Source organism: Aspergillus foveolatus (genome assembly GCF_047715535.1).
Source record: "Aspergillus foveolatus strain CBS 279.81 unplaced genomic scaffold BDW70scaffold_17, whole genome shotgun sequence".
NCBI lineage: Eukaryota > Fungi > Ascomycota > Eurotiomycetes > Eurotiales > Aspergillaceae > Aspergillus > Aspergillus foveolatus.
The window spans coordinates 429,331-454,808 of record NW_027396081.1 but is presented as its reverse complement, the minus strand read 5'-3'; the positions used below and the strand labels follow the sequence as shown (position 1 = coordinate 454,808).

Here is a 25,478-nt window from a genome sequence, read left to right as displayed (position 1 = left end):
TGCCGACTATGCCTTTTTAGTTTGTAGAAAACCCCGCGGAGTATAACATGGAAAATCCAAACATATCATGCATTAAGAAAAAAACCACCGTAGGCGAAAACGGGTATACCCAATAAGAAGTGTAAAAGTAGATCCGATTTATGTACATGTTCCTTCCCCCCTATGTACCCGAGCGGGACGGAACAAATCCAAGAACACAAGACCCAATAAGAAAGGTATAAAGAGGACACATTTGAAGAATCAAAACGTATATCAAATAGCCAGTCCATGACTGCATCTCCCGCAACTCAGCCGCCGGCCGGCAAAAATACCCTAGAGCAAAAATGCCATAGCCGCCAACCCAGCGCCAACCACGCCTGCTCCCGGAAGCTTGGCTCCGGGAACGGCAGCACCAGTGAAGGGAGTCTGGGAAGGCGAAGCAGACACCGTTGACGACCCAGACGCAAAACCACCAGTACTGGCAGACGAGGGCGTATAGGAAGGCGCAATGGTCGACGAGTGGATCTTGGTGATGACAAAGGAGCTGCAAGGCGAGGGCGTGGGCGTGGCAGTGGATGAAGGGGTCACGATGACGGGCGTGCTGGTGGATGTGGGCGTGTAGGTCGGGGTGGGAGTGGCAGTGGTGGAGGTTTTGACGGTGACCGTGACGGTTGTGGTGCGAGTTGAGGTGAAGGATTCGGTTTCACCGCTGCCGCCATTCGCGACGGCTGCGAAGGCCGGGGTGAAGGCGGCGCTGAAAAGGAGGACGGTCTTGAGGAGTTGCATATTGTCTGTTGTGTGTATCGAGGTGGGTCGATATACAAAGTGTAGGTGATTGTATAGAGTAGAAAAGAAGGAATAGATGAAAGTTTATCGTCGCGCTGGATAGTAGGTAGATAGTTGCTAGAAAGAGCGAATGGGACTCGAAAAGAGCGGCAGTCCTTGTAGAGAATGAAAGAGCGACAACAACGAAGGTGTGGTTGTAGTAGTGTGAACGGGATAAAACGAGCGACACGGAGTAGATATGGATGCAATGGAAAAGGGGGCAGTGCCGTTGTTGGCCGTGGCTGGCGGGGCGATTGGCACGCGCAAAAGTTAGTCGCTTAGGCTCCTACAATCAGGCGTTACTTCTCAGACTCGTTCCTGTCGTTCCCGCCGTTCAAGATGAACTGGGCCATGGTTCGCTGCGACTGGCAGTAGAAGCTTTCTGTTCGGCCAGTCAATTGGTTGTTTGTGCAGAATGATAGATTTAGCGTATAGCATTACGTTGCTCAATTTCCCAGGACCCATCAAGCACGATATTTACAGCCAGGATGCCATGAAGTGGCAGATTTCGTCTCGATAAGAGAAGAATGATATGCTTTGGTCTGCACCTCTTGCTGTCACATTTTTAACGTAGACTCTATTGATGCCATGGCAAATAAATAAAGTCTGACTCCACGGTTCACGAGGTCTTTTAGTTTCTGACACGCTAGTTGTCACTTGTCCCACAGTTGGTTTGATGAAGCACGGGGATCTTCATCTCGGAAAAATGCTGGAGGATGCACACGGCTGCAACTTCAATCTCAATTATGAGCATAGCAGTTGCTTTCGTTATCGTTCGAAGTGGGTCGGCATAGTTATTATAAAGCGGCCGTGGTGATTTAGCTGCTTGAGAAATGCCCTAGCACTGCTGATGAATAGTGCAAGCAATAATTATAACATACTAAGCGAACCCGCGCTAACTTAGGATGGCTGGGTTTTTGAGGAAACTACTCTTCAGGATTCGTCATCACAATGATTATAGTAGGGCACAACTGGGTATCAAGAATTCAACACGGCAAACAGACTTCCTCCCATAAAGTGTCCAAACACATGCCATCACAGAGTATACGCCGCGCTGAAAGCGACAGCAGCCATGACCCAGTACCCGCTGGCCTGTATTACCGTCAAGGCAGCGGCCGAATCTACTGTATCCTCGTCCGCCGTAGTCCCGTTTTGCAGGGTCCCGTTGATAGCAATAGTTTGCGTACCGTTGACGTCGGTAACTCTGACAATGCTGCCGTTTTTAGGTTGTGTTCCATTGAAGAGCGATTCATAGTACGTGCTATTGTTGTTGTCGTCGCATCCGCATGTCGAGTACTCCGCGCACAAGCAGATAACCGGCATCGATTCGTTCTTGTTTGTGGTGTCGTTGATGTAATGGTAAGGGTGGCCGTAAGGATAGACGTGTGCCCCGTAGAGCCAGAGGCCAGGGAAGAAGGCCAGGGCAGCGACGGGCAAGAAGAAGGGCACAATACCCGACGGTGACCGAATGCCCGATCGATAAGGAACAGTAGCACCACCCCCATAGTAACCGCCACCACGTCCATACGTCGGCCGTGTTCCAGAGCCACCGCGCGATGTACCTCCAGTGTTGCTGGTGGTACTTGTTGACCCTGGACGAGAGCTGGATCCTCCACCACCACCACGTCCACCACTTCCGCCTCCACTGCTTCCACCTCCACTACCTCCACTGCCGCCTCTGCCGCCTCCTCCGCCTCCACGACGCTTCTCCAGATCCCTGTCTTCGAGATCTACGGCTTCAGAGGCGGATGTGATGAGGTTGCCATGGCGAATGGCTATATCTGACTTCGGAACCGTGAAAGAAGTGACGGTTGTGGAGAGAAGCAGTGTAACAGCTGATACGAGTGCAATCTTCATCTTAGTTGAATGGCCAACCGAGCTGAGCGAGAGAAACACAGGCAAAATTGGGAGAGGACGTGTTGGAAACGGAAAGGGGCTGAAACGCTTGACATAGACTTTCGAGTCTTCTTTGTGGCAAGAATAGAAAAGGCGCTGTTACGCCGTAGTTGTGCTCGACTGGAAAAAGAAATATTCACTGCCAGGGCTGCAGGGGCGGGCGTCGTCTTTATGCTTCTTCTGATTTACAGAAAAGCCTAAGTTGAAAACTGCCCAATCAGCTTTTTAATACGAACATTTAGTCAGGAAACAACTTGCGGTGACGATGGCCAAGAGTGATGAACTCATCAGCCTTAACACACTTACTACAGAGGCAAATAGATAAGGCGTCCTGGAAAAATCGGATATGTGCCACAGTTGTCGAGGCTCATTATGACTTCAGGGTCCAGTTGCCTCCATGTGGGGATGCAGGGTGCTGCATCCCGTGCGGCAGTGCATCCGCAGTCTCTCGGGCAACATTAATGGATATACGCTAGTTCTTTGCTAAAAATACAGGCTTCAGTGTATGTCTCTCGCCCTGTCTAAATAGTTATTATACTAGAATCGGCCCCTATTCCGCCTTAGATCGGGGCTCACATGTATTTCCTGATAGAAAGCGGGAGTATCTTCAGTGCGAAAGAGCACTCAGCCATGCATAGACGCTGAACTGCCTCTTTTCCTATCAGCTCCGCAACTTACTCCAAGTATGGAGCCATGATGTCACGTGAAAGAATGACTCATCTAGCGCAAGATACATCCACCACCTGAAGTGGAATTTTCCTGTTAACACTTCAACTCAAATAGCACGCAGAAACAATGACTTGCACGAACCTATCATGTGGTTAAATCATACACTTATGTGACTTACAGTGCCTGTGTCTATTCATGCTGTAGTGACAGGCAGTGTAAGCCATATTTTCTCAAGTTTCTACGAAGACCAGACTACATATCTGACTGCTGACCAACTTGTCGATGGTCAGGATGCCTTCACGCAACTGAGCTATCCAACTGTCCCTGTTAGCTTGCCATGTGTTCTTGACGCGTGGCAGCAGACGCAGCAACGGACTCTTGCAGAGGACGGTCAACACATGCCACGTCTTGTGGCTGTGTCTGAACGGAGTTGGATTGCTGGACCTTCTGGTCCCGAACTGTGTTCAAGTTGCTAGACGAATCCAGGGCCTTCATAGTTCATGTTCTTCTATTCCTACGAGAGCATGACTCCTTGCGCACCTACATCAGATTTACATCAATTGAGCCTGAATCAGATAACTAGCTTTATGGCCATTGTATTTAACGTGGATATCATCAACGTAGTTACAACTTACTTACAACTTACTACCCTTATCGTCGATAATTCGAACGACGACCTTTCCCCATGTCTCCCTGCCACCGAGCGCCTGCAATGCCCTGGGCACGCTCTCCAACCCAACAAAGCTCTCGTCCCTGAAAGCCGTCCCCCTGAACTTGCCTTGCGCAATCAGATCAAAGATGCCCTTCCACACGGCGCCCACCGTCTCGGTTTCAAACTTCGCATACTGGCCCCAGTGCAGTCCGACAATGCTAACATTCTTCAACAAGACCCGGTTCAGCGCAACCTTCTCTATACTTCCTGCCGCAAATCCAATAACCAGCAGCCGCGCATTCCACGCCACACACTTCAAACTCAGATCGATCATGCCGACGGGGTCGTAAACAACATCCACACCGGCCTTACCATTCCCGCTCCGATGCTCCGCGCACAACGCCTTCACCTTCTCCGGCCAGGACTTGTCCCGGTAATCGATTACGTAGTCCGCCCCGAAGGCTTTCGCAACCTCTCTCTTCCTCTCGGTCCCCGCCGTTGCAATAACCGTCGCCCCGCGCGCCTTAGCAATTTGCACCGCCGCAAGCCCAACACCCCCAGCAGCCGCATGAACAAGCACCCACTCCCCAGGCTGTACATTTGCCCGATGAACCAGTCCACCATATGACGTTGGCGCCGTAACAAACAGTCCTGCCGCATCTTCAAAGCTCCAACCCTGCGGTACAGGGAGCAGAGCCGACTCGGGTGCCAGGACATGCGTGGCATACGCGCCCTGCGTGGCGCCGAATACCCGGTCCCCGACCTTGTACTTCCATGGCCCGCTTGCTGTTGGGACGGCGGCAATCGTGCCTGCGAACTCGGAGCCGCTGATCCACGGGAGTGGAGGCTGGTGCTGGTATTTGCCACGGATTTGAAGCAGGTCAAAGAAATTTGTCCCTGCCGAGTGGATTTCAATTAGGTAGGCGGACGGGGAGGTGGAGGGAGTTGGAAGGGTGGAGACTGTGAGGTCGAGGGGACCCTATTCTTAGTTAGCAATGTGAATCTGCGTAAAGATTGACTAGGGATATGTAAACAAGTGCCCACCTTGACGTATTCTTTGACCTGGATAGCGCGCATCTTGAGATAGAGGTGGGAGTAACTAGATTACTACCCATGTATTAAAAACCTGAGCTGGTTTGTATACAGGATGCTGAGCTAGAAGAAAGTCAAGGAAGAGCTTTCGCAGATTTACGGGGTATGCCCCCTACTCCACGAGTCCCCGCACGGCGAAACCAAGATGGGAAGGTACCGAGGTTGTCGGTAAGGATCCAGATCTACTGCTACAACCCCAGATCGTGTCGCCACCAAAATCAAAAGCTGGATATGGGGTTAATTGACTCTGCCGTAATTCGAGAATAAAAGATAAAACATTCTATGGACTCCACTACGGCCCGACCGTGAACATAGGCGGACAAATATGTCGCATTATACAGCTTATACTGCGAGGCGGGATTAAATCCCGAGCAGAGCACGTCAGCGCCTATTTTGGACAAAATATACCTGTATCAAAGCTAAAAAAAGGTGTTATATAATGTTCTCCCTGAGTCTATGTACAATAAAACGAGCCGAAAATTCCGTGCCAATATGTCCGTAGCCATTTAATGCATACATCGCCCAGCTAATCGCATATGCACCATCCTGTAACTCCCAGTAGCCAAAAAGAGAGAAAGAAAAGAAAAGCGGCCCATGGCAGAAACCCGTAGCTCACGAATCAAGCTTATAAGAGACAATTCCCAGGCGACCTGGCAAGATCGTATGTCCACGAAAGAAAAAGGTACAAGACATAAGAAAAAGAATAAAAGATACATAATAACAGTAAGAATGTAACGATAAATAGACGCTATGACAGTCTAGGGCTCAGAGATCAATGCTCGACCGATGCACAAGGGATTCAGGACCAGAATAGGGATAGCCCGGTGAGCATACAGAAGGGTATTGCCCATGACAAAAAGGAGATGTTGGCGTGACCATCCCACTTGGGTACTGGCTAGTGCTTATGTTTGATGAATGCGATACTTTTCGCCCAAGAGATTTTGGTGGTTGCTGGAGCTTTGCTGAAACAAGATCTGGGTCATAGGGAGAGGACAATGTGCGTTTCCATGATTTCATGCAATCATGAAACTCCGGCGTCTGTGGGGCTATTGGGAGCATCATGGGGTCAATTGGCGGAGTTAAAGGACCCGTTGAGTAGAAAGGCATCGATGGGGCTTGAGAGCCCGTCTCCATGGGCACCAGGTACCACTGTGGCATTGCCCACTGGACTGGTGGGACCGCAGTCGTTGGTGGCACGGCTGTTTGCAAGCAGGAATCGTTCTCCAAAGCATAAGGAGAGTTTCCATAAGTGGGAGTCATTGCCGGGGTGCTATCGAGCAAGGCACCATCTACCAAGGATGACGTTCGTGATGGTTCGTAGCTGGAAGTGGAAATAGCCATAGAGGCAAGAGAGTTCACGCGGGACTTTCCTGGCGAGCTTAGAGGTGACGAATGACTCGAAGCAGGGGCCCAGCCAGTGGAAATGTCTTGTTGACCAAACGGAAGGGGCACTGTAGGTAAGCTGTGCCGTCCGTCTGCTCTGTTGGGCATGTTCCACTCTGGCTGGGTGGCGGGAACTTCTGCTGGCGTTGGTGGCAGCCGTGAACGTGTTTGGGCGTTTGGGGAGCCGTTGTTATTGGAACAGCTTGTGGTCTTAGGGCTGCGGGCACTCTCTTTGGTGCGTTCTCTGGTCTGACGGGAGGGTTTGGTGACACGCCACTTCTTCAACCTGCTTCGTAACTGGGTCTCACTGTGAGAGCATTAGAAGACCGCAACAAGCGACGGACATGAGAGGCTCACCTCGGATTGAAGTTCTCGGAGCGGATCTTCTTGATGACTTGCTTGAGCGGCCATTCTTCGTCCTTGTACAGGGCAGCAATCAAGGCTTTCTTCTCCTCCCATACATCAGACGAAATGGGAACAGAGCTCTTCATGATGTAACAACGTGTAGGCTAAGATAAAAGATTGCAATAGAGTACAGAAGAGGATGACCTGGAAGAAACGATCGACGATATGCACTTGGAGACCTGGTGAGCTTCTTTCCAGTTGACAGAAATGTAGATCAGAAAGAGAAGACGAGCATGTCAGATATATGTATCTTGAGTCGAGCGGAGAAGGACAGAAGTTTTAACAACATTTGGGAGCAAGGACCGTGCAAGATCTAGAGCGATGTGATCAAAGGAACCAAACCAATGGCCCCCGCTAATGCATTAGATGCTGCTTTGCCCAGATGGGGTCTGAAATAATAAAAAGATAAAATAAAAAAGGACGAACTTGTGCACCCAAGCAGGCGACCGGGCCCGTCGGGGAACCCAGAGAGGACGGGCCCTGGGACCTGCTGCCCAAGGAATGAACGGTATTGGGACAGGAAGCATGATTGGCGAGGCAGAGACAGTAGCGTCGACGGACCTTTTTGGCTGCTGCCGCCAGTACCACGCTCCATTGTCTCGGGTCCTGTCATCATCCCTATCCCTGCGCTGCGATCTCATCAGACGATCAAATATTGCTGTAAGCTGAGAATCCCCCTTAATTCGGGCTACTGATGGTTCACGTTCAACACTGATGATGCTGATAGCTGAAGTGGCGTTGAGAACCCTCAATGCAAGCAGTATACGCTCTGTGGACTCTCCAGAGCTGGACCGACGCTTGCATATCTTTGCTTTTTCCTGTCCTTTGCTTTCTTTGCCGGCTCCTCTTCAACCCATCCAGAGCATTTTCCCATTGGCCTGAACGACGCTCTCCCGTCAATAGTACGATATGACCTATACTCTCTTGCCTACCCCTGTTCATGTCAAACCGATCGACCCCTCTGACTTCGCCCACGACTGGCAAGTCGGTGACAATGCGCTGACAAGTGCTTTAGGCCGATGACCGGTGTCCCGCTTTTCTGGGTTGCCTCTGTCGCCATTCCGTCCTTGACGGGCTATGCTCATCGCAGGTGCCACTGCTCCTCATGAGTCTGATTCGCCCGCCTTTTAGCTCTTCAGAGTCAATATATCACCTCCAGTCTCGTCATCCGTTTTGCTTGTCTCGATCCGCCCAATCAGACCTGATCCTAGCTATTTTTGACGGCGGGTATAACACCAATAAGACATTGACTCTCCGTTCAACCACTCGCAGTTAAACAAGAAATCATTTGTCAAAGAGAACGGAGAGAGAAACGGTCGATCTTCGGCTGTAGGCAGCTAGAGGAGGCTAGCACTAAGCAGAGATAACGTGCTAGATAGGACAACTTTCTACTACCACCACTACTGCTAGCTGCTGGACTAGGCGGCCAAGGGTGATCCCGAGACCCCTGGTCTCAATCGTCTGGAACGAGCTAAGCCCAGTTCAGAACTTGGCGCAGATATCGAACTGCCATCTTCGGAAGCATGAAAGAACTCCTTCTGGAGCCCTGACTCTCAGGCAACGAGCAGGACCAAGCGGCGATGAGATGCGAGGTAGCTGCCAATCCGCTAGGATGCAGTAAGTAGGTATCTTCTCGTGGCAAAGGGCGAGGTTTTACGTACCTTACTTGACCTGCAGGCTGTCAGACATTTGCATTTGGCGATAGCGTAGAGATAACTCCACACTGAGTCCGTAGCCGCAGCGTCGATTTGCGGTGAATCCAGTGATCAATTTGACTGTCTAACTGTCCGACAGTCAGGTCGGTATCTCAAGTTAATCTCGAATAATTATCATATTAGCCTGCGATGTTGGGTGCTTTAAGACACTACTAATGTAAAGTACAATACTATCAGTTCTTGCGCAGTGCTCCGGTGAAAGCGAATCTCGGTGGGACTGGAATGAATGCGTCCCCGAGGTAACTGCGCGAGGCCATTCTGATAGGTAATTTGACTTTCAGATCAATACGATCTCTTCCGTTATCGATGCTTGGTCTAAGCATCATTATTCCGGGAAATTCTTCCAGCACATCTGCCGTTCGCGCGCTTGAGTGGGCTGTAGAGGCCTCAGCTCAGCCTCCTCCCCATTCCCATTTCTCTTTCTGGAGGGGAAAGGCCGATTCGTCACTGACGCAGATAATTGCATTTTGCCGATCTTCGGCTCGGTCTTGAATAGACTGATAGACTGATAGTATGTCGTAAAGGGTCGACAAGAGAGAATGATTAGATTCTCCGGCACCCGTGTGATTCTTAGTACTGACATTGATTCGACCGCGCTTAGACCGGAAAGCTAAAACACTGCACTGACGAGACACAAGCCTGAAGAACATCTCCCTCTACGAAGAAAGCCAAAAAGAAAAACTAAAAGAAAAACTAAAAGAAAAAGAAAAGAAAAGAAAAGAAAAGAAAAGAAAAGAAAAGAAAAAGCGCAGAATCCAGATTTACTATTATTACCAGACTATGTGGACATTGGCTATCGACCTTGCCAGTGTTTCTGTGCCTGGCCATGGACCGCCGAGACGCTTACACTTTACTCCATACTCTGTCCAAACTGGCAATTTGCAAGTCGAACTCACCAACAATAGATAACGCGTCAACTAGGGCGTTCTAGCTTCCAGCAGAGAGTTCAGCCAGAGCACGCAATCCTCTTATAGCGTATGCAGAGTATTTCCGCGGGTCGAACCTTTCTCAGCCTCGAGACCCGGCGACAGCGACTGGCCGCATTTACCGCGTGGCGGTGGGATCGGATATACCGTCAGGATCCAGGAACGAATGCACGTGTGCGACCTTTGGAATGCGCCATTTCGGTCTATATCTGGATCTGCAGCAGTGGCTCCCAGTAGACGGGAAACCCTCGAGTCCCCTACAGTCGGACTGCAGGAGGCACCTCCCGCAATGACTAGCAACAATGGCATAGTCAATAGCCTGGCATTGCGACAGCGTAGCCGAAGACTGCGGCATGAAGACCTGAGAATGATTTACCACGACTAGCTGTCACCGTTTGGTCCCAAATGTGGTCAACAGCAACAGGCGGACAGAACTACACAATTGTCCCAAAGAATCGAGCCCTGCGTCGCACGATTATCCTTTCCACTGGTCCCTGCTTCTCGCCAAACCAAAAAAGGGGTAAGGAAGGAAGGAAAAGAATCCTTGCGCATCTTTCGCTGTTGATGTTGCATTCTGATGTTTTTGATATATCACAACTCCATGCATTGTTTTTTGCTGCAAAGAGACCTAGCCATGGGTCTGGGACAATGATTGCCATCCTACGAGCAAGTTTGGACATTGGACAAGGGCACGTCTTATCCTTTTGAGAGGGCCGACCCGACAGGGCCGGAAGTTAGACCCGATCTTCTTGTACGACTTGACGCATCAGATCGGCTACATTGCGCTCATCGCGTGCGGGTTTCAAGCTGCATGCGCAGGCAGCAATGTGCAGAGGTCAGAGAATCCGAGCTCTTCTGTCAAACTGTCTTACCAGTCCTGCCAGTCCTCTGTTTGCCATCCAAAGTCCTCTTGCACGTGTGTGCATATGATTCTTAACTGCAAGCCAACCAAACACACGGATCGACTGCAGCTTTTATAATGCCAATGGTGGTGGCCGAATCTTCTCATCAGTACTTGTACCTGCATTGAACAATTGAGCTAGTGATTCCATACATACAGAGATATCGATGTCATGCACAGGAAGAAGATCCCTGGAAGAAGATCCCTGGAAGAAGATCCCTGGAAGAAGATCCCTGGCGTTTTCCGCCTGTTATGGCTGGCTGGATAATGGCCTACTCGGCTGAAGGTTTATCGTCGATGATTTGATGATGGAACTGGATATTGCAGTCTACAAGATCCAGGAACCCGAGGTTGTCTGCAAGAAACAAGCATTCAAGTGCGCCGTTGTGCTTCGTGGTATATGCTCAGCAGACAGAATTCGACTCTTTTATTGTCACACCAGATCTCTCTGACGTAATAAGAAGGAGATTTGAAGAGGCCGGAGTATGAGCTGGCTCTCTGAAAATATCCGAAACGCCGCGATCTGGGATTGCAATAATATATCGGAGTCCGGTTAATCCAAACATTGTTCACGCGCTGGGAAGACTTGACGGGGGCTGCTGCTAGTTGACAATTTGCTTGAAAACCTCGGCAAACTGCTCCCTATACATTCTTGCTGCCCCTCAAATTCGACACAACGAACGAGAGAACTCATTCCATGTCGAAGCTGTTTCAGTTTCGTATGTCTTCCTAGCAGCCAACCCCATAGCTTTGGTCACTACAGTTTCCTCCGAGCATTGAGCATTTCGAACGCATCGCTGTCCAACAATTGATGGAAGAAGATCGCTTATACATGTAACCCGATGAGGCGAAAATTGGAAAAAAAAAATTATAGAAAACGCCTGGTGTGATTAAACCACGTCCGTCGCTCTCTGCAGTTCGCGGAGCCTCTGTCTAACTCCCAATTGAACAGTTGGTTCCTATTCTGGCTGGTGACTACGGTTGAGCCGTGTTCCAATTACCTCAATGCGCTTGCGCTGAAGTTCTGCTGAAAGGACTTGAGCATCATATTTCCTTCACTAATGAGTTGAGGAAGCCGAAACCAACAACCAACAATCGAATAGCTTCAACGAGCCAAACAGCTACAGCAGCACACCGACGGCCTTCTCCAGCTTTCCTTAACCAACCGGGTGCCTGAGAGATGAAGAGGGCAGCTGAAGGAAGTTCATGGAACAAACCACTAACCTCAGCAATGAAATCAAGCAAGACAAATGCTGTTTCGCGTTCTTGTCGACTATTTGATCTCTGCTTGTTCTGAAACAGAATAAAAAACTCACCAAATGGGACGTATCCGTCTCCGCGCTGTCCCTGGCGGCGGTCTTTCTTTCCATGGACCACTTTCCGACGTCCGGCTTTGTCCCCTTCGCCAGCCTGGCGCTAATTAGTGGAGAAGTGGCACTTTCCACGAAGTATCTAACATGCTGAATTTCAGAAGAGCTCGGTGTCGCCGGTGCCACCTGCACACAGTTGGCCAACCAACGATTGAGCTGACAAGAGAGCGCCCATCCTGCTATGCCTATCGCTGGAGAACGTCCGGGGTAGGCGGAAACTTTGAACACGGCGTATAAGAACGAATCGAAGTGAAAGAAGTGAGCGGATCACTTTCAGCGACCGAGTTGCACAATCAGCTCTGCATATGCAGCATCCTGAGTTTGATTTCCGCCTCATGTCAGCTTCAGACTCAGCTCCCAAACTGCGATTGGCTAAAGCAAAAAAAAAAAACCTTGCTCATCTTTGTTTGCTCATTCGGGCAGGAGTTTGTTCGCTCCACTAGAAAAAAGGAGGAAAAGTACGGGGTATACCCGCCCAGCTCAACGTAGCCCGAGTCAGAGTATCGGAGCATGAGTTGGATATCTCAACTTTAGATTTCTTGATTGCGTCGATGGTCTCTTTCAGTCAGACTGCCGGGCTTGGTTTTCACGGCACTATAGAGTTGCACAAAGAAATCTAGTCCACTTATCACATCTCGAATCGCTGAGATCGCGAAGAGGCGGAAGTCCAAACGCGCTACAGATCCTCCAGAGATACTGCACTCCACATTTGCGCCAGAACCCTAGGCCAGAACCCTGCCCAACCTATCCAGGTTGTCATAGTTCACAGTGGAAGGCTCTCTCTACCCTTCCCAAGATACGATCTCTCACAGCCGGGCCAACTCCGGTGCCGTACTTTGTTAAAGGTACGGTAGAAGAATGAAAAAGACACTCCAAATTGACTTCTTTCTTAGCTGCCAATCAACCCGGAGTGCTGGCGGCATGATTCTTCTCTTGGACAGATATACCCCAGAGTCGGGTGAGACTGCGAAGCTACGTCCAGCTGATAAAACGTACTTTGTACTGAAGTCACGAGACAACAAGACAATTATCGGCTTTTTCAGTAGAATCGGTGGCCCCAAACCGGATATGCGTTATATGCATCCGTCCAACCCACTTGTCTGCTTGCTTCGAGAACAAACAATCCCACAGAAAGTACGCATCCAAGGAAAAGAGTACATAACTCGAAGGAAAAATCTGACATACCATCCAACCAATGTGCGCCGGAGAGCAGTTTTATGTCTGTGGCGCTTCTTGACCCCATTCGCCTCGTCTTCTATCTTTCCCACATGTTGATGGCTGTCTTCGCCTTTGCCTCTCCATGCAATATGATAGGAGAAATAAATAAATAATAGAAAAAGGTCCCTAACTACAGCATTCATAATCAAACATGATCAAACATCCCAGAAAGCGGTTTAGGCAAGCAAGTACACAGGGTAGAGAATAGAAATAGTGCAAAATGGCTAAAAATACATGAGAATATAATGTCAACGTCGTCTCTTTCGAAGACGATGCTCCTTCCCCTTCTTAGACTTCTTCATGCTCTTGTCTACAGGAAGCACGAGCGGCTCGTCTTTCATATTCCATTCCATGAACCTCAGCAGGTAGTCGTCGATATGGCCAACGGACGGATCAGAGTCCGCTGTGTCCTCGGCGACCTCGGCATTGTTTGCGTTTAGGGACTGCTGCGCCTCGTCCGGTAGGGGTGTGCCTGCTTGCGTTGGAGTCTGGCCGGCGCCGGAGGCAGAAGCCGAGGCAGCGGTGACGCCGCTGGCATTAGCGTTGGCGCGATCATCGAAATCGCCGTCATCAGCGTGTTCGAGTTCTTTCTGCGCGTTCTTAGCGGCGTCGATATCTTCTTTGTCCTCGGCCTGCTCGAATACGCGCGAAGTGTTGGTGACCCGGTTCTCGAGGACGCGGTCCATGGCAGCACTGGCCTCGTCTTGCCCTGTAAGAGCCTCGTCATTGCCAATCATATCGCGCACGTCGAGCTTCGTGAAATAATCAGTTGTGAACTCGCCTTCTTGGATGACAACGTCGTCCAGCATGCGCTTTTGGTTTGCCTTGCGGAGGATGTTGGATTCGATTGTGTACTCTGAGACGAAGCGATAGATGTGCACGTCGCGGGTTTGCCCAATACGATGGCAACGGTCCTGGCACTGTTTGTCCATAGCTGGATTCCAGTCTAAATCATAGAATATCACCGTGTCGGCGCCTGTCAAGTTGATACCTAGACCCCCAGAACGGCTGGACAGGATGAATGCTAGGATGCGATTGTCATTATTGAACCGATCCGTGAGGATCTGCCGCTGCTCAACTTTGGTCGTGCCGTCCAGACGAAGATATCGATGCCCGTGGATGTTAAGGAACTGCTCCAGCACGTCTAGCATTTTAGTCATCTGAGTGAAAATCAACGCTCGGTGGCCGCCGGCTTTGAGATCGCGTAGCAGCTTGTCCAGCCTCTGTAGTTTTCCACAGTCATACTGCAGAAGCCTTTTGTCTGGGAAAGCGATAGATAGGCGCATCTGAGCCTCGTGGAAGGGATCGTAGGGCGGAAATCTCTCCTTGTTCGTAAGGTGTCGCGTTGAGATAGGTGTCAAAGCGGCTTCTGTAACCCCTGCAGCAACCGCTGCCGGAGTAACGCAGGCGAAGCGTTGGATATATCCATCCATCGCTTGAGATCGTTCCTCCAGAGACATCATCATCGAGGCCAATACAGAGGATTGGCTGGATAACCAATCCGCGTACGAGTGTTTCCGTAAGGGACCATGGGCAGTCGGCCGCTGCTTGCTGTCTGCCGTAAGGAACTCAATAAGGCTGCTTCCATACACGGGACGCCGACCGTGGCGCTTGGACTCAAAATACAGTGATCTTTCCAGTTCGGCCATTCTCCTCTTCCTGCAGTCGTTCTCCAATGCCTCCAATGTGGACTGTACGGTTGATCCATTAAATTTCATCTCCCAGTTTGTCCGGTGGTACTGACGCTCGCGGAGTGTGTTAAATGGAGCATAAGCCATAATCCTGGCGCTATCATCCGCCAGCCTTCGCGAAATGTCCTCCCTTGAGATGGGCACCAGGTTGAGGAAATCCAAATCGAGCTTTTCCAAGGGATGTTGATAAAGCAGACGCCGCCGAACTAGAGCTTCGCTTGTCTCAAACTCCGTTGCGACGGAACGTGGCATCGCAAATGAGGTTGAGATCGGCCGTGTCTCGAAGAGATCGGGGTGATTACAGACTTTGCGTAGCTGCATCAAGCAGTTGATGATCGACAAATAGTTCCCGGATGCAAGCGTCTCCTTGGTCTGTGCCCTGGACATGAAGCCATCGTACAAGTATCTTTGTCGCTTTGATAGTCTGCAATACACGACATGCTCGTACTTGCCGGGCATTTGTTTCTCGACGTCAGCTTTTAGACGACGCAAAATATACGGTCGCAGGACAGTATGCAACTTTGTCACTACTTGTTTCGCCTCGTCGTCCATTGTTTCCCGGCCATGCTCCAAGATCTGCTCTACGGGACGCCGGAACCATTCTGAGAAGTTCCTCAAGTCGGCAAAGCCTTCAATACCAGCCTCATCACCATCGGTTGGCATCAAAAAGAAGAGGAGGGACCACAGCTCGGTAAGGTTATTTTGAAGGGGGGTTCCAGTAAGCAAGAGCCGTGCTCTGGTGCGAAACGTGAGCAGAGCTTGCCATCTCTGGGAGCGAAAGTTCTTGATGTTGTGCGCCTCGTCAAGAATCATGTAATGCCAACTTCTTCGCTTGAGAACCTGCTGATCTTGTAGGACTAATTGGTATGATGTGATCAGAACGTTCCAACTGTTGTCATCCATCCAACCCCTGCGTTTTTGCCGGCGTTCTTCTTGGTTGCCATAGTACGTCATGATTTTGAACCCCGGGCACCATTTTTTAAACTCCATTTCCCAGTTAAGAATGACACTGGTGGGAACCACGACAAGATGCGGACCCCAAACTCCATGTTCCACTGCCAAGTGAGCAAGCAGCGCAATGGTTTGGATAGTCTTTCCCAGACCCATCTCATCCGCAAGAATACCGTTGATATGATTCGAATAAAGACCCGCTAGCCAGTCTAGACCAAAATGCTGATACTCTCGCAGGGTCCCTCGCAAAAGATGTGGTATCGGAGTTTTTAAGCCAGGTCCAGGCGATTCGCTGGGCTGCGCATGCTTCTCTGCCGGCGCTTCGATTGACGAGACAGATTCTGGTTCAGAAGGTTTAGTGGCCACCGTTCCAGGAGACGCTTCGCTAGAAGCAGCTCTACTATGGTAGGGTTCATGCTGTTGCCGTTCAATTTGCTTGAGAAGGTTTGTCGCAGGTGACGTAGCGGGAGGAACGCTGTCTTTAGTAGAAGTATCCAACACATCAACGTCAATGGGCTCTGTCTCAGCGAGCGCAGCGGCATCCTCAGCGACGGTTTCCATTGGGGTCTCAGTACCGAGGGCGATAGGCTCTTCGGTAGATGTCTGATCCATGGAATGGGTCATTGCCAAAGGTTCCAGCTCCGCAGAAGCTGCAACTGTAGCTGGTGTGCTCAAATCTTTATTCGTTGGTCCAGTAGGAACCAGCGTAACTTCGTCCGGGTCTTCGGACCCGAATTCGGACTCATCAAAGGATGAATCCTCGTTGCGGTCACCATCAGCGCCTGTCTGATGAGTATCGCCCTCGCCAGCGTCAGTTTGATGCAAATTACTGAGACTTAAGTCCTTTGCGGAGAAGAATCCCAGTAATCCAGGTTCACCACCGTCTTCGTCATCCGACTCAGCCTCGCTAAATCCATCGTCATCGCTGTCACCCATGTCATCGTCCATATCGGTAGATTCATCACTATCATCTATGAGCATTGGGTCAACTTCGTCGAGTTCTACTTGACCTGAAGAATCTGGCGGCTGAGATCGGCTGACACCGCCAGAAGTGTGGCCAGGGGTATTGTCAACAGCGATTTCGTCACTGTTCTCAGAGACCTCATCGGAATATGGAGACTGGTCTGGATAGAGGTTGGTATCTGGTAAGTTTGCATATTTCAGTCGCAACTCCTCTGCAGTGAGGCCCACATCATCGTCCCTATCATCCCCGTCTTCCTCTTCAGTATCCGTCGACATATTACTCTCACCCTCCTCGTCATCATTCTCAGACCCATCATCAGTCTCGACTTCTTCATCATCATCAGTTGTAGTGTCTGGGGCATCGCTCCCTGTTTCGCCCAAAATCTCCAGCCGTCGCTTCTCGAACAACATGGTGGACTGCTTAATCGCCCGATCCAAAGCTCGCTGATCTTTCGCTTTCTGCTCCTCCTCCCACCGCGCGAGTCGTACCCGGTCAATCTCTGCTCGGGCTAGCTCGAACATTTTCTTGAGGTCCTTGGCCAGCTGCTTGCGCTTCCCGCGCATTTCCTCTTGTTGTTCCCTAAGTATATCCTCCGGATCTTTATTGCGTTTTCTCCATACCTCTGCGCACGCCGCGGCAAGTGATTTGGCCGCCTGGCGATGAGCACGGTGTTCCTTATCGAGAAGTTTCTTAAAGTACAAGGCATGTGCCACGAGATGATCCTGGTGCGAGAATTGCTGCGGAAGTTCTTCTTGTGGTTCTGGCAGAAAGGCAGAGCAAACTTCAGAGCTCAGAAGACCGCCAGGCTCCATAGCTTCCGTTACTTGCCGTCTTTTCTGCGCCTCCTCTAATGCATCTGTCATAGTAAGCATGCGCTCCTGCCCAGTACCTTCATTCTCGAGCCACTCTTTGAATGAGCCGTATTTCCGTGTAGGCAAGACATGGGACGGATGTTGGATGCTGAGCGCCGGTTTCTTGACCTTGATCCGTAAACGTTGTATTCGCTGTCCATGTTCATCTTGCCCATCATTTCCTATGTCATCCGCCGTTTCCTCCTCTCTGAAATCGGATGATGCAAGTTGGAAGGACCTAGTTGACCTAGTCTTAGTCGAGTTCGAGCGAGGGGTGACTCCGTTAGAAGGGTGGCATGCGTCCAAATTATCAGGCCTTATACGCGTAGATGCACGTTTGGACACGGGTGAAGGCGATTCCCGTCGTCTCCGGCCTATAGAACCCTTCGCCGTGGTGCTGGGTGAGCCATTTACAGCGACGCCAGCAAGAGACCTCCTATTTATCCCTGAACGGGATGGAGACATTGGTAGCGGAGACGACACAGCTGCATTCCTTTGACTAGAGACCGCTTTGTTCACATACTGCTTCTGGCTGGTCCGCGTAGGTTTTGTATCGGATGGAGGCTGCTCAACAGGGTTGACGTTACTAACTCTCGTAGATCGACGTTTACCATCCACAATTTTCGACGTGGGACCGTCAGCGCCCGCTTTCTTCCAAGGGGGAGAAGCTGCCCTGGAGTTTGAACGGCGCGAGGGCGTCGAGCCCGCAAGTTTTCGTCGTTTGGATGGCGGTTCTTCATTATGACCGGCTGCGACATCTTTGATCTCGGACAGAGTAGGATCGAAAGTGGGAGAATTGACGGGAGAATTGTTGGGTAAAAGATCGGATGGAACGGGCTCGGCTCTTTCGGTCACTCGTTCATTCTCGGGCGGTATACCAATAGTTGTGCCGTTTTGCATGTCTTGTAGCCACGGAGACAGGGGCCCTCTTTATAGCTGACCCCAGATTTCCCGACGAGGACGCGGTTGGAAGGGGTAAAATTCGCATCAACAGGTAGCGGGAACTGAGTTGAGGTGCCACCAGAAGTCTGGCATAGTTATCGGCAACGTGGCGTGGTTGGCAAGGGAAAACGTCGATGAAATCGATGAGTTGCCAGAAGAGGTGGTTTTTTTCCAGTCGTCAACGACAAGTCAATTCTCCAGGCGGCGGACGTGTAGGTAAGCTAAGCACGCGCCGTCCTTGCGGGCTCTTAGTTACATAATCCGGATTCTCCGTCATCCGCAACTTCATCCCATGGTCAATTGAGCCTTTCGCTCCTCTCTTCGCTAAGCCGCATCGTTCAATTCGTAGCAGCGAAAAGGTCTGGTATATGGCTGCAATCTTAATTATGAAGCTTCCTGTTCTTCCTGTGCTGATTCCGGTCCACAGATGCTCGCTCAACGTCTTTTGTCGCGGCGCCTGCCTCAGGTTGCCCTTCGATCTACCGTCCCCCGCGCTTCATTCTCACAAGTTCGTGCCCTGAAGGCTGCCGAGAACGATGACCCTTTGATGGTATGACGCCCTCCAGCCTCTGAAAATATGCAATTGACGTACTTTGCTTCGCATAGAATGGCGGCTACCAGAACCCTCCCCGAATTAAGCGCCAGTTCAGAGACCCCAATGCCGACTGGTGGGACAAGCAGGAGAGGAGGAATTTCGGGGAGCCAGTTCACGAGGAGAATGAAATTCTAGGTGTTTTCAGTCCCGAGCAATATACTCATGTGACTGCTCGCAAAGGTCTGTTGCAGCTTGGTGCTTTCGTTGTGACATTCCTCGGGCTCTGTGGCGCCGTGAGCCTCTTCTACCCTGACAAGCCTTCCGCTCCTAGGACGTTCCCCGACGGTCTGGAGAAGGAGCTCGGAGGCCCAAATGCTCTTCTGGTGGGTTGCGATCCTCGTGAAACAGAGAAAGAAGCGAGAAAGAAGCGAACTCTAACATTACGTGACATATAGGCCCGCAAGACCGGCGAGGAAAGTTGGTGATAACACTTGTATTAACGTGTAAATACATACAATGCGATTTGTTCGGCGTCCTTCGAATATCTGATTTTTGCAAGGGGCTTATTGAAGGCAAAATTACTTCTCGGGCTATGCTTTAAATGCTCGGACCGCTAAAATGAGATTACTGTCACCCAAAGGAAGAAGAAGCATGATAGAAAAAAAGCATAGGAGGTAATTCATATGTCGTAGTTGTGTAAAGGATGGCTTGTTCTATGAACCGGTTGTTGAGCAAAATAGGTCATGCAAACCATTAAAGTCTTTGAATGGCTCAACTAAATTAACGTAAAAGGATTATATCTTACTTGCCAAAGCAGTGCCTTTCAGCCTTGTAGCATCTGATATCAGAGTACGGCGCCTACATCAGTCTATTTTTAAGACGGGGGTGAAGCCTGATCGTTTTGTTTCAGGCGTACGGGAGCGACCAGCAAGACAATGATCTTCCACCGCAACAACGCGCCCCCTTCTTATTGACTTCACCTGCTCCAAGTCCTCGGTTTGTCCCACACCATAATCCATAATCCATAATTACTTCTTGCTGGCCTAACAAGCGAGAAAAGTCACGGGCTATTACAGGTACCCTGCCCAGCTGCAGCTGGTGGTCTCCCATGGTCCCGCACCCCGTCACCCCTCGACATACTTCAGATAGCGAACAACCCTCATGTCTACAGCGTCCACCCAGTCCCGAGGCGTAAACCGACGGGTAAACAGCATTCAAAATGAAGCTCGTCACTCGCGCAACCTCTCCCTGTCTCGCCGACGTACGGTGAGCTCCTCAACAGCCTACTCCTACGCTCTCCGCACTGCATACCTCGCACATCTTCTTCACCCGCGTGCACGGCGTGTCCACAATGCGCCGGCTCCTCAACCGCGGCCGAAGCGGGCTTCGACCTCGTTCCAGGATCTCATGAGCGATTTCTCACTTATCCGGGATTCCAAAAGCTCCAGATTCCCTCACGGCTTCATATCAGAGCTCGAAAAGAGGTTGACAGGGGTTCTGATGGGGAAGGAGAGAAGAAAAGAATACCAAGACCCACTGGTTGTTCGAACTTTCGCAGCATTTCTCAATGCCTTGAAAGATCAGACTTTCAAGAAGCGGATGGAGAAGGACCGGCGCGCAGAGGATCTCGTCCTAATCTTTTATTCCAACGCGACTAAGGAACTCAGTAAGGGCAAAGAACCAGATGATGACAGTTGGAGGTTCATGGTGGATAGACACGTCGCACTCTTCGTTCGGCTCTTCGCACTTATCTTGAAAAGTAACGACTGGGCAAAAGAACGACCGGAGCTTGCAAGTCGATTGGCAACCTTAGAGGCTAAGCTTCTTTCTCAAGATCAAGACCTCATGCAGGCCTCCGGCCCATCTGCCGTCGAAGTAATAGCGCCCTTGAGCTATGACGTGAAGGATATGCCCCTGGTGCAGCATGTTGCGAGGGTATTCAACGTAGGCCTCTCTCAGGTTCAGGCTGATATTGACAGTCATCGGGGGGTGTGGACTGAGCAGGCAGCGCTCCGAGACCTCAAGACCTACCAGACTCATCTGAGCCTTAAGACTGGGAAATCACTTTCTGTGGATGATTTTGAAGATGAAGAAGCATACGAAGCTTGGAAGAAAAGTGAAGGCCCAGACCTTTCACAGATGATGCTCGCCATAATGCAGTCAAATCCTGGACTCGCCAAAAATACTTCTGGGGGTACCCTCCCTCAGTTTAATGCAGGCGCAGTTGATCAGCATGGTGAACCGGCGAGCACTGGTCGGCCCATATCGTACGTGATCGACCAGCCTGTGGATATAAGCTCACTATCGCTGAACGATGACACGGAAGAATCCGACACGTACACGTACATACCGCCGGATCCAAGATCAGTATATGGCACCATTGTAGCTCAGGCCTTGAGCTATGATTTGAAGGACCACGAGCTCGAGGCTACACAAGCCACGTCGGACGTGCCCTCTATGAAACTACTCTCTAAGCAATCTACGGAAATGTTGAATGAGATCTGCCTCCGATGGAGAATTCCCGCGTGCTCGAGGATTGTCCTATTTCTGGACGTTGTACGGTCAAAGTTTGTGGATAATGAGATTGACCTAGACACACTGGACTCAGCGTTTACCTTTGTTAAGGAAATGCCATCTTCTGAAGGCAAAAAGCGCAACAGCTTTGTTGCGTCAGTGCTCTATGATAGGCACAAGTGGACTGTACATGACAGACTGATGATGCGCCAAATACTTTCCTCCCTTCACGAGGCCATTTTACGAGAGCTGTACGATGTGATGATGGATTGCTACGAGGCCAAACCTCGTCCAATCGGACCGGTTATGTTCGTCTTAGAAAACCATATCCAGCTTGACCCTGATTATTCCGAGGATGCTGGTGACATTGAACGCTTCCAATCATATGTCCGGGACGGCCTGGCGGAAAAGGCCACGGAGAAGTACCAAAACATTCTGGGACAAGAGGTTCCCGTTGAGCCAGAGGAATGGGAGTTGGATCATGTCATCCGGCTTTGCGACGCTATTACGAAACACTCGGAAAAAATCCGCAAACGCTATCGAAAGAACCCAGAGATTATGGGGTACGTGTTTCGTTCCCAATGCGAAGGCTTCACGCTGACATACTTACCAGGGTCAATCCCTACGAGATATTACTAGCAAATACCCTTGTAATATTTGCAGAGGACATTCACCAATTGTTAGTCCGAATTATTGAATCAGAAAAAACGAGGCAGGAAGAGCTCGACATGAACGATGCTTTTCACCTTTACAAACAGCTTTGTGCTGTGCGTCAGCTGTTCATGAACGCACTTCCCGAGTATGTCCCACTATAACAGGACTTGAAAATCTGACTGACATTTCATAGCGCCTCATTCCCATTTCACATCGAAAATGTGTTCGAAGACTTCGTGTGGAGATGGATACGTCTTACTGACCAGAAGGTTATGGAATGGGTCGAGCAAGCACTTCGACAAGACAGCTTCACGGTTCCTGAGGGTAACTCGACATCTCCAGAGTCCAGGCATAGTGTATCTGTGATTGATATATTTCGCTCGTTCAATCAAGTCATAGAGCAGATGATACAACTCGAATGGGCCGACGAGTTCCAGTATGCGAAGTTTATGACTGCCTTATCCAAGTCCATTGGTGCAGCTGTGGCCAAATACTGTGAGGCAGTGGAAAAAATGTTTGCGAAGGAAATGGATCGGCTTTCGCCAGACCAGGAGGCTGCTCTGAATCAGACAACACAGGAAAAACTGATGCAGTTTGCAAAGGAGGCGTGGAGCAACAAAGAGAAAATTGAGCCATTCCAGTTCTTTCCCGAGGTAAGCTTAGCAGGACGACCGTGTTGGCACATGGCTAAACGTTTTATAGTCCTTAGTTAAGCTGAACAACATAGAATACGCTCTTATGCAACTCGACAGGCTCGAGCGCGAGGTGAACGTTGATGGCTGTGCGGAAGCAATCGCCCGACATAGCCCTCCAACACTTCAGAAAGTACGCAAGACGACAACTTATGTCTTCACGATAAAGGTTGTGGAAGCAGAGGATCTCAAGGCTTGCGACATGAACGGAGGCAGTGACCCGTACGTCGTTTTGAACGACGAGTTTCAGAAGCGGATTGGGAAGACGCGCATCATCTACAACAACCTCAACCCCAGGTGGGATGATACAGCGGAGATTACCACCCATGGTCCTTTGAATGTCATTGCCACAATCTGGGACTGGGATGCAGTAGGCGATCACGATTATGTCGGCCGTACGTCGATCAAACTTGACCCTGTCCACTTCAGTGATTTCCTACCGAGAGAGTACTGGTTGGACTTGGATACACAAGGCAGACTCTTACTTAGGGTGAGCATGGAGGGAGAGCGTGACGATATTCAGTTCTATTTTGGTAAAGCATTCCGAACTTTAAAGCGAACGGAGAGAGACATGACGCGGAAGATCACCGAGAAGGTAAACCGCTGATTTCACCAATCGCTGAAATTACTGACAATCATCTAGCTCACCTCATATATCAACCATTGCTTGTCTCGGCGGACTCTGAAGTCATTACTATCGCGAGGGATAGGCTCTACTGTGTCTAACTTCTTGAACCGCAGCCGCGCTCAACAATCTACTTCTGCACCGTCAAGCGCAGATGTTGAGAACGCATTAACACCTCTGTTCGATTACTTCAATGACAACTTTGCAATTATGGCTGAAACCCTTACTCCCGAGGCCATGAAAATGGTCATGGCTCGCCTATGGAAAGAGGTCCTGGCTACTATCGAGAGCTTGCTTGTGCCTCCCCTTTCAGACAAACCATCACACCAGAAACCTCTTACCATGCAAGAGGTTGAAATTGTCTCCCGTTGGCTCGTGCTTCTCCTGAATTTCTTCCACGCACCGGACGAAGAAACGGGTGAAGCGGCTGGTGTACCTATGGACATTCTCAAGTCGCCGAAATACCACGACATCCAGAGTCTGCACTTTTTCTATTTCGAACCTACGGAGAACCTCATTCGCACATCGGAGCGAATGGCCTCTGCAACAATTTCCCGGCAACAAGCCAACAAGAATAGAGCCTCCGCGCCCCCTGGCCTGGGAGGTCATGCTAGTGTGCTTGCAGTTCCGGGTGGACGGCGTGCCAAGAGCATCATGCACTCGCGGAATCTAGGTACGATGAAAAAGGCAAAGGCGGAGAAATGGCGTGAAGCGCAGGCGGATCCAAACGACGACATGATCTTGCGAATTCTCCGGATGCGTCCTGAAGCTGCTGGATATCTTCGTGACCGCAGTCGCCAGAAAGAACGGCTTGCTGCTGCGGCGGCAGCGGATGCTATCGTCAAGCAAAGCCTCATGGCTAATGTTGGTGGGCGAATGGCTGGCACATTGGGACGTCGATGATTACTTCTATCCAACAATCTGTTTTGTTCTTTCTATATTCTTGTGTGGGTATAGCATGGATACCGATGGATGATGTGCGGTGATTCTTTTTGTTGAGAATGAGTTTAACCTAGCGGTGGCTAATGGTGAAGTGCAGTGTGCCATCTAATGATCTCGTTACATAATACCACTTCGACCTAGATGTAAAACATTGACTTCTGTTTTTATTCCCACATCTATATATGCCCATACCACAGCAACTCTACGCAAGAGCGATGCACTCAATCTCAACTGGAACACCCTTGGGCAGCTGCTTAGCGGCAATACAAGATCGGGCGGGTTTGTGAGTGAAGAACTTCTCATACTGAGCGTTCATCTCCGCAAAGTTGGACATGTCATCGAGGAAGACCTAAGGCCATCGCTACCATCAGCCAACCCAGTCGCTTTACATGACGATTCATACGACGCGACTTACATTGACACGGATGATCTTGTCAACAGATGAGCCAGCAGCATCAAGGATAGCCTTGATGTTGTCACAGCAAGCCTGAGTCTTAGTCCTGATGTCACCTTCGACAAGGTTGCCGTTCTTGTCTGCGGGAATCTGGCCTGAGAGAAAGATCTGGCCGTTGGCTTTAACGGCTTGGGACTGTTTATTGTTAGTGTTTGTTGCACGGAGTAGCTATGGTAGTTGCGTTGATGCGCTTGGTTGTTGCTTGCTGCGTGCGGGGTAGAAACTGGACTTGGGATGAGGGAAGTACTGGGCACGTACATAGGGTCCAACGGCTAGAGAAAGAGGTCAGCTTCTGCTATTGTAGAATGCGGTACTCAGTGCATCTTCTGAGCTCTTGAAAATGATGAGTCAACTTACGAGGGCAAGCGTTGGGAGTAAAGATGTTAGTGAGGTCGGACATTGCGGCTCTCTGGAAAGGCAATCGAACGCAAGGTGAAATACGAGGACGGATCGAGGGCGATAGAAGAGAATGAGAGACAGTTACCAGACGAAACGAAGCTCTGAGCATGGATATATAGCTTTGAAGGGAAGACGTTGTCCGCGGGAAAGTTGTGGAGGGGGGAAAGCCACTGATCCCACCCCACTTTCCTCTTCTACTCCGAGAACGGATCAAAGATTCCTCCAACATATCA

The 25,478-nt window shown here is 50.2% G+C and overlaps 9 protein-coding genes across 9 annotated transcripts; 3 read left to right on the top strand and 6 right to left on the bottom strand.

Moving 5' to 3' along the window:
- Positions 1–48: 48 nt before the first annotated feature.
- Positions 49–1,033, bottom strand: BDW70DRAFT_134272 (putative extracellular serine-rich protein). Its single transcript, XM_073736473.1, has one exon. The coding sequence runs from the start codon at positions 763–765 to the stop codon at positions 313–315; it is 453 nt and encodes a 150-aa protein (XP_073597177.1). The 5' UTR covers positions 766–1,033; the 3' UTR covers positions 49–312.
- Positions 1,034–1,688: 655 nt separating this feature from the next.
- On the bottom strand, positions 1,689–3,104 carry BDW70DRAFT_134271 (uncharacterized protein). Its single transcript, XM_073736472.1, has 2 exons — positions 3,007–3,104; positions 1,689–2,909 (listed from the first exon to the last, which is right to left on the bottom strand). Exon 2 carries the CDS (start codon positions 2,659–2,661, stop codon positions 1,840–1,842), a length of 822 nt encoding a protein of 273 aa, XP_073597176.1. The 5' UTR covers positions 2,662–2,909; positions 3,007–3,104; the 3' UTR covers positions 1,689–1,839.
- Positions 3,105–3,487: 383 nt separating this feature from the next.
- BDW70DRAFT_134270 (NADPH:quinone oxidoreductase family protein) lies at positions 3,488–5,203 on the bottom strand. The gene is made up of 2 exons (XM_073736471.1): positions 5,066–5,203; positions 3,488–5,000 (listed from the first exon to the last, which is right to left on the bottom strand). The coding sequence occupies exons 1-2, from the start codon at positions 5,096–5,098 to the stop codon at positions 4,005–4,007; spliced, it is 1,029 nt and encodes a 342-aa protein (XP_073597175.1). The 5' UTR covers positions 5,099–5,203; the 3' UTR covers positions 3,488–4,004.
- Positions 5,204–5,600: 397 nt separating this feature from the next.
- BDW70DRAFT_134269 (uncharacterized protein) lies at positions 5,601–7,394 on the bottom strand. The gene is made up of 2 exons (XM_073736470.1): positions 6,854–7,394; positions 5,601–6,803 (listed from the first exon to the last, which is right to left on the bottom strand). Exons 1-2 carry the CDS (start codon positions 6,985–6,987, stop codon positions 5,879–5,881), a joined length of 1,059 nt encoding a protein of 352 aa, XP_073597174.1. The 5' UTR covers positions 6,988–7,394; the 3' UTR covers positions 5,601–5,878.
- A 5,325-nt stretch (positions 7,395–12,719) lies between these two features.
- swr1 (putative SNF2 family helicase/ATPase (Swr1)) lies at positions 12,720–16,937 on the bottom strand. Its single transcript, XM_073736469.1, has one exon. It carries the CDS (start codon positions 16,910–16,912, stop codon positions 13,280–13,282), a length of 3,633 nt encoding a protein of 1,210 aa, XP_073597173.1. The 5' UTR covers positions 16,913–16,937; the 3' UTR covers positions 12,720–13,279.
- Positions 16,917–18,571, top strand: BDW70DRAFT_134263 (uncharacterized protein). Its single transcript, XM_073736468.1, has one exon. It carries the CDS (start codon positions 17,508–17,510, stop codon positions 17,985–17,987), a length of 480 nt encoding a protein of 159 aa, XP_073597172.1. The 5' UTR covers positions 16,917–17,507; the 3' UTR covers positions 17,988–18,571.
- Positions 18,572–18,730: 159 nt separating this feature from the next.
- BDW70DRAFT_134262 (uncharacterized protein) lies at positions 18,731–19,604 on the top strand. The gene is made up of 4 exons (XM_073736467.1): positions 18,731–18,789; positions 18,858–18,980; positions 19,037–19,348; positions 19,421–19,604. Exons 2-4 carry the CDS (start codon positions 18,858–18,860, stop codon positions 19,448–19,450), a joined length of 465 nt encoding a protein of 154 aa, XP_073597171.1. The 5' UTR covers positions 18,731–18,789; the 3' UTR covers positions 19,451–19,604.
- A 335-nt stretch (positions 19,605–19,939) lies between these two features.
- Positions 19,940–24,366, top strand: BDW70DRAFT_134260 (C2 domain protein). Its single transcript, XM_073736466.1, has 5 exons — positions 19,940–22,042; positions 22,093–22,278; positions 22,327–22,786; positions 22,836–23,420; positions 23,469–24,366. Exons 1-5 carry the CDS (start codon positions 20,127–20,129, stop codon positions 24,351–24,353), a joined length of 4,032 nt encoding a protein of 1,343 aa, XP_073597170.1. The 5' UTR covers positions 19,940–20,126; the 3' UTR covers positions 24,354–24,366.
- BDW70DRAFT_134258 (Endoribonuclease L-PSP/chorismate mutase-like protein) lies at positions 24,345–25,416 on the bottom strand. The gene is made up of 4 exons (XM_073736465.1): positions 25,204–25,416; positions 25,105–25,118; positions 24,808–24,981; positions 24,345–24,741 (listed from the first exon to the last, which is right to left on the bottom strand). The coding sequence occupies exons 1-4, from the start codon at positions 25,352–25,354 to the stop codon at positions 24,595–24,597; spliced, it is 486 nt and encodes a 161-aa protein (XP_073597169.1). The 5' UTR covers positions 25,355–25,416; the 3' UTR covers positions 24,345–24,594.
- Between the last annotated feature and the right edge of the window lie 62 nt (positions 25,417–25,478).

Excerpts from the sequence above, each read along its gene's own strand:
- BDW70DRAFT_134272 (XM_073736473.1), bottom strand. The coding sequence starts at position 765 with ATGCAACTCCTCAAGACCGTCCTCCTTTTCAGCGCCGCCTTCACCCCG.
- BDW70DRAFT_134271 (XM_073736472.1), bottom strand. The coding sequence starts at position 2,661 with ATGAAGATTGCACTCGTATCAGCTGTTACACTGCTTCTCTCCACAACC.
- BDW70DRAFT_134270 (XM_073736471.1), bottom strand. The coding sequence starts at position 5,098 with ATGCGCGCTATCCAGGTCAAAGAATACGTCAAG. Across the intron at positions 5,001-5,065 it reads AGGTCAAAGAATACGTCAAG|GGTCCCCTCGACCTCACAGT; the intron begins GTGGGCACTTGT and ends AACTAAGAATAG.
- BDW70DRAFT_134269 (XM_073736470.1), bottom strand. The coding sequence starts at position 6,987 with ATGAAGAGCTCTGTTCCCATTTCGTCTGATGTATGGGAGGAGAAGAAA. Across the intron at positions 6,804-6,853 it reads TCCGAGAACTTCAATCCGAG|TGAGACCCAGTTACGAAGCA; the intron begins GTGAGCCTCTCA and ends ATGCTCTCACAG.
- swr1 (XM_073736469.1), bottom strand. The coding sequence starts at position 16,912 with ATGTCGACGGATACTGAAGAGGAAGACGGGGATGATAGGGACGATGAT.
- BDW70DRAFT_134263 (XM_073736468.1), top strand. The coding sequence starts at position 17,508 with ATGCGCTCCTGCCCAGTACCTTCATTCTCGAGCCACTCTTTGAATGAG.
- BDW70DRAFT_134262 (XM_073736467.1), top strand. The coding sequence starts at position 18,858 with ATGCTCGCTCAACGTCTTTTGTCGCGGCGCCTGCCTCAGGTTGCCCTT. Across the intron at positions 18,981-19,036 it reads AGAACGATGACCCTTTGATG|AATGGCGGCTACCAGAACCC; the intron begins GTATGACGCCCT and ends TGCTTCGCATAG. Across the intron at positions 19,349-19,420 it reads GAGGCCCAAATGCTCTTCTG|GCCCGCAAGACCGGCGAGGA; the intron begins GTGGGTTGCGAT and ends CGTGACATATAG.
- BDW70DRAFT_134260 (XM_073736466.1), top strand. The coding sequence starts at position 20,127 with ATGTCTACAGCGTCCACCCAGTCCCGAGGCGTAAACCGACGGGTAAAC. Across the intron at positions 22,043-22,092 it reads AAGAACCCAGAGATTATGGG|GGTCAATCCCTACGAGATAT; the intron begins GTACGTGTTTCG and ends CATACTTACCAG. Across the intron at positions 23,421-23,468 it reads CGCGGAAGATCACCGAGAAG|CTCACCTCATATATCAACCA; the intron begins GTAAACCGCTGA and ends ACAATCATCTAG.
- BDW70DRAFT_134258 (XM_073736465.1), bottom strand. The coding sequence starts at position 25,354 with ATGCTCAGAGCTTCGTTTCGTCTGGTAACTGTCTCTCATTCTCTTCTA. Across the intron at positions 24,742-24,807 it reads ACAAGATCATCCGTGTCAAT|GTCTTCCTCGATGACATGTC; the intron begins GTAAGTCGCGTC and ends CGATGGCCTTAG.